Raw genomic sequence first — 6,393 nt, 5'->3', positions numbered from 1 at the left:
AATTATAATATAATAAAGAGTGATTATATACCATTTATTTAAAAGAGTTAGTTACAAATCTGATATTCAATGAATTTCTTTAAAAGTATGAAAAGTTGACATCATTGTTGTTTCAAGATAAGAAAACCAAAGACGTCTTAATTACAGTAAGAAAATCACAGCAGTAGATGACAAAACTTTCTTCAAAGATTAAATTGATCTTTTAAAACAGAGTATATAACCTTTTGACAGTAAAATGTTGCAGAACCCAACCCAAACCCAAATAAAATCGTTTCAAGTCCGAGATATTATTTTTCTTTTTTTTCTTTCTTTTTCTTTTTCTTCTTCTGTTTTCCTATTGTACCAGTTTCACAGGAAGACCAAAGCATCCTACAGTATGGGCAGTAATAATATCCAACTTTGGCATATATTATTTGGAGCCTTCCTTCTATAGCAATAAACCAAAATGAATTTACATTATGTCCTCTGTACACTAGAAGAACAGGAAGAAGGATATCAATTGTTTTACTTGATGTTAAATGATTCTTTGAGACTTTTTTCTGCCTGATTTTTTGTGATTTGTTTCCAGGCTAATGGAATATCAGCAGGTACTACATTAAATTCTTTGGCAAAATTATTGTTGTACTTTGCCATCACATATTTCCAGTAGTCTGATGCCTCAAGGCTTACATCTGAAGGGATATTCCAGCCTTGGTAAATTTTATTATAATACCCGTAAAGGTGCCTATGATGGTTTACAATACTCCAGGGGAAACGCATCATAGAGCATGTATCAGTGATCAGTATTTGTGTATTTGGCCAACTGAATCCTCCGAGACCTCGAGGCCGATGCATTGAAGCAAAGTGCACAGTATGACCTCCTCCTCCTGCATCACAGGGAGCTTTGCAGAGTGGACACTGTTTGCCACAACCAACCAGTTTGTTGAAAAGCTCATTCTGGGGCTGCACATGGAGATGCTGTAGTTTCATTTCTATGTTTACATTTTTAAACTTCATTCTCAGATCTTGTGCAATGTCATTCACAGACACTGTGAGCCAGTCAGCAAACTGTTCCTTGTCAGCATTGTTCAGTATGTTCAGAAAAGCACCAAGATCATCCTGGGAAATGACCAGTTTGTCACCAAGTTCTTTACAAATATCTTCAACAAATGTCATCAAATCATCACTCTTTCCTGTTTTTGCCTTGTTGATTGCATCATTTATGCTTCTGATACATGACTGCAGATGTCGGTCCTCAAACTCAGATATTGTTGACATAGATGAAAAGCGCTCCACTATTTTGTTGTGAATCCATGACTTTATATACTTCTCATATGAGCAAATATAGCTCAGATAGTTTTTAAAATCATCCTTTGAAAGTAAATCCAGTAAAAGTGAATACTGGAAGGACATTCGATTGCTGAACTGCTCACATGTCAGCATTTCACCAGTGATATCAGGTCCCAGACATCGACTAATAAAATCTTCAACAGCAGGCTTCAAACATCGGTTGGTGAATTCTTCTGCCTTCTTCTGACACTGGTCTCTTTCATGGAAAACATCTTTGAAATCATCACGAAACTTTTCCTTGTTTTTCATCAGACATCTGTAAGGATCATTTTCTTGGACGAAATCTTCGTGCATTTTCTGAAACTCTCTGGCTGCAAATCCACAGATGTGTTGTTTCAGGGAAACTTCAAACTCAGTGTCTGTCTTAACATCTTGATTGCTTTGTAATTTCTCATCAATGATGTTGAGGATCTCCTGGATGTAAGTATCTGAGTAGTGTTTTTTTCTTTTCACTATTTCTCTCGCAAACTGAGAGCAAACATTGATGATGCTGTCAGCCAGTTTTTGTACAGCCATAGTGTGATCATGAATGATGAACCACTTCCTGGGTTTGTGTTTACATCGGTTGTAGAATCCTTCAGGTGTATATTTAAAAGGCTCTTTTCCACAATCCTGCAGACTTTTTTTACTTAATAATTCACATGCATGACTCCCCCTGTGTGACAGATTTATCCTCAGGCAGTGAAATGTGCTGGTGAAGACATCTATGATCTTTTGTTCAGAAAAAGAAAGCTTCTTCAGAGTTTCATTCCACATCTTGTCAAATTCTTTGTCCAGCTCTTCATCACTCATCTGGACTTTTTTCTTTCTCCACTTATTTATCAACACATGAACTGCCTTTTCAATCTCTCTTTTATGATTCTCTTTGATTTTATCAATTTCTCTCATCCCCTTTCTGTTTTCTGCTGCTGCTGTGAGCTGATTAAAAACAGATCTCTCCATTTCCTTTCGAAGGCTCTTTGAACTGTTTGAGAATTCCTCTTTGTATCCTTCAACCAGATAAACATGACCCTCTGTTTGCTTGAAATAATGTGTAAGATTTTCTAGAAGTTTTGTCTCCCATGTGGACAGCACTGTGGAGGCTTCACTTTTCAAAGATGTGAGAAATTCTCTCATGTCAGAAGATTCAGATTTTACAGCAAATGTACCAAAATTGGAAATTCTTCTTTCTGCGTTTGTTACCCAGGTGTACATTTCTTTTTTGAATTCCCACTCCCATTTGTTAAATTCTGTGCAGAGTCTCATGTATGCATCAGCTACGAGGCTGTTTCTGAAGTTGAAGATGAAGTTTTCATGCTTTACTGCAGTCCACAGACTTGTCACCCACTCTTTAAACTCCGAGACATCATTAGCAGATGACTCACAGTTTCCCAGCAGTTGGATGATGTGTTTCTTGAGTTCATATACAGCCTCACTGTAGCCTGCATTGACTGGTGCCATTGGTGGGTTTCCATTCCAGAGTCCAGGAATGTACCAGTTCCCAGTGTCTGGACTGTACTCCATCACATCAGTGAAGCTCTTGTTCTCCTCTTTCTTTTCCATTTTGGCTGCTGCCTGGGTCATCTCATTCAACTGTTCCAGGAGCAGTTTCCTGTCTCGCCAGTTCCTTTCATGGGCTGAAACATCCGACACATTCTGGTGAACAAACACACATTTAGGCTTTTTGCCCACCTCTTTCATCCTGAGAAAAGCATGCACAACTATTTGTAAGATGTCCTTCATTTCAGTTGAATTCTCCATTGCAACATTGACAATAGTGACATCACTCAGCCCCACAACAAGTGTAGCAAGCTCATTGTCGTGCTCATAGCTGTTGTCTAGTTGCGCAAGTTCTGGTGACTTTAAGCCCTCAGTGTCAATGATCAGCATGAAGTCACAGTTTAGGACTTTTTTCATGTCTTCATTGATTTTGATGAGCAACATGAAGGCACCTCGAGTACATCGACCACTGCTGACTGCAAACTGCACTCCAAACATGGTGTTAAGGAGAGTGGACTTTCCTGTGCTCTGAACTCCAAGAACTGTGACTACCAGGATCTTTCTGTTTGGAGAAACCAAGTCACTGAGCTGAGAGAGAACATCACTCACCCATCTGAGAGGGATGTTGGATGCATCTCCATCTACAAGCTCAAGAGGAAATCCATCAAGCAACAACTCTGCACACAGTTTGGGCAGATGCTGCAGCTGTTGACGTGCTGGATCTGTTTGTGGAAGGGACAGTGAGGCTTCATAGATCTGACCCATTTCACGGAAGAAGTGTTCAGTCCCCAGTGAGCTGTTGGAAATTTGTCTGTCAATTTCTTTGATCTCCTCTTTGTTCGCAGAGTTTTTACATTTTTCTTTATATTTCTCTTGAAGTTTAGACAGTTTTATACGAGACAGGTTATCGAGGTTCATTCGCATCCATTTCAGGAAATAAAACCTCTCTGTTCCTAGGCTTGATATTGCATTAATGAAGCATGTCATAGCTGTTGACATGTCATAAGAGTTTTGTTTTTTTCGTAGTCCTTTTTTCCTTTTCTGAAGTTCGCTTTTGTAATCTTCTATATTTTCAGACCTGATATGTTGAAGTCGAAATTCTTCCTTCTCTAAGCAGGTCAGTTCTTTCCATATTTCACCTTGCCGTGGAAGCTGATCTTCTTTGTATTTATGGATGTCTTGAATTTCAGCAGTGATGGCTTCTGCATTTGTCTTTGCAGTCTGACACTCTGGAGAGTCTTCATCAACCAGGATCCCCAGTTCATGGGCAATTACTGCCATCTGCTCTATTGTCATCTTCATCCTTGCGTTCCTAACTACATCTCTGACTGTTTCCCTCAAACTTTTCACAAAGTCTACATCATTTCTTTGTTTTGTCTTAATAATGATGTTGGTTTTGGTCAAGCCCAACGTCTGCACTAGTTTTTCCAAAGCATTTGTACTGTTGTGCTTGCTCTCATAGTTACCCACTAAGAAGATCTGTGCCTTGTGGTGTTGGTTAGTAAGTAGACTGCACTCAGAGTCCAAATGGTCAAAGAACACAAAAACTGCTGCAGATGTCTGACACAGAAAGGAGTATTGTGTTTCAAATGAAGCAATGTCCCCACGAAGGTTAGCTACAGCCACTGGCTGACTGAAAATATCAATGTTTGTGTTTCCACCAGGAAGATACCAAGTAATTTCAGTCAGTCCGTTGGATATTCTTCTTGGACTGTCACCACACTCCATGTTGTGATGAACAAAGGTGTCATGGTACTGCTGAGAATTGCTCAGAAGCTTATTGAGAATCTCTGACTTGGACAAGGAGCACTCACCCAGTCTGACAAAAGAGATCATTGGAAGTTCAGAGAGAACGATTCTGTCTTCAATGAAGCCCTTGGACTCTGACAGAGACTGAGGTCTGTACTTTTTAACAATGTCTTTCATGGCCCACAGCATGAGCGTGCACTGATTGGTGTTACAATTTGGAAGCAGCAGAGGAACAGAGAACTGACACATGGACATTTTTAGTGCCATTTCCTGCTGCAGAAAACCATCAGAACACAGAAAGAGAGCAGTGATTATATCAAGAGGGTTCACCTTGTCATCTGTGTTTGTACTGTTAAATAGATTTTCAAAGGATAACTTTGTATTCCCTGATGTATTGTCACTGCATGAATTACAAACTGAGGTACATGTCACATTCCTTGCTGTCACATTAACCATCATCAGTTTCCTTAGAAAATACCAAGGAAGGTCTGATTTCTGATTCCCGGGTTCATCAATAAGAGTCTTCTCATCAATCTCAAGTATTTTTCTCAGTTGTATCTTTTCTCTGTAGTACTGCTCCAAGCCCAGATCTTCCAATAACCTCGCCAGCTGTGTCTCTGTGGATAAAAAAAATGGTTGTTATTTCTGGAAAAACAACCAAGTCAGCTACATTGGGATTTGTTTTATGTAGTTTTTGTCTATTATATTTGAACACTCAAAGCGCTTTATACAACATGCCTCGTCAACACATATTTATACAAGCACTGTTTTCTACACCTAAATGCGTTCTGTCTAATCTTCACACTCTAATGAACACAACAGAGAGCAACTGGAAAGTGTGTGTCTAATCATACATTTCAGTTTCACAGTTGCTACAATGAACAAACCCAGTTAAAACGTAACTACCTACTCTGTCTACTATCTACTCAGGTTTTACTGAATACACAGGTCAACATTTTTTTTTGTTTTTGTAATGATCCGAAACCACAATACAGTTTTCTAAACGAGTTTTTCATGCAGATTTCAGATGTGCTTTCAGATTTTTCAGTCACGTCAACTTTTTAAAAAATTTGTAATATTAATTTGCAATGGATTTGCATGTGTTAGGCGCACACTGACGCACACTGTGGCATAGATATAATGATCATTGTCAGTGACTTGTGGATGCCAAGAAAATTTTCACAGAGCCACTCCGAACTCTGCTGATGAGAGAGTTTGTTTGAAGCCTTTATCCTGCAAAACAGACTTGATCTGTGGACCTGTAAATATCCCTTCCTACATTTTTGCAGTGCTTATGTCTGACCAAGAAGCAGAAACTTGGCACTCCTTTTTCATGGCTCATAGGCATCTTGTGGCTGTCAGTTAGGCTTGACATAATGTTCTGCAGTAGATCAGCTGTCCCACAGCCAAAGGAATCAGAATTTGGTAAGTCCTCCTTCCATTCCCACCAACATACCAATCAACTTCAGATCACAACAGATGTTCCACTCATGAGTTTTATACTCAACTGACTCAAGCAGTGTCTTCATGTAGTCATAGGACTTCTTTAGATGAACAGAATGGCATTTGGGACACTCGGTTTGGCTTTTCCATTATGAAGTAGGACTGCCTTCAAGCTTCTTTGTGAAGAATCAATAAGGAGATGACATTGAGCTAGAAAACACTCTTGTGACAAACTGCTGGAGAGTCCGTTGATGTCATGACAATAGCACAGTGAGCCGTGAGCAGTGAAGAACGCTGTCAAGTTATCACTTTGACTTCTGTAGTGAGTTACAGCAACACCCTTGGCCAGCAAATGCTTTTGCTTAAGCCTCAAAGCAAGAAGTTTTGCTTTGT

The 6,393-nt window shown here is 39.4% G+C and overlaps 1 protein-coding gene across 1 annotated transcript; it reads right to left on the bottom strand.

Annotated features, from left to right (window-relative positions):
- Nucleotides 1–504: 504 nt before the first annotated feature.
- LOC146675320 (up-regulator of cell proliferation-like) lies at nucleotides 505–6,086 on the bottom strand. Its single transcript, XM_085401142.1, has 2 exons — nucleotides 6,014–6,086; nucleotides 505–5,174 (listed from the first exon to the last, which is right to left on the bottom strand). Exons 1-2 carry the CDS (start codon nucleotides 6,084–6,086, stop codon nucleotides 505–507), a joined length of 4,743 nt encoding a protein of 1,580 aa, XP_085257268.1.
- Nucleotides 6,087–6,393: the final 307 nt, after the last annotated feature.

Source organism: Rhamphochromis longiceps, linkage group LG3, assembly GCF_057381845.1.
Source record: "Rhamphochromis longiceps isolate RC_006_pf linkage group LG3, R_longiceps_female_GT1.1, whole genome shotgun sequence".
NCBI lineage: Eukaryota > Metazoa > Chordata > Actinopteri > Cichliformes > Cichlidae > Rhamphochromis > Rhamphochromis longiceps.
The sequence above is the reverse complement of the archived record's forward strand: the minus strand, read 5'-3'. Positions and strand labels throughout refer to the sequence as shown.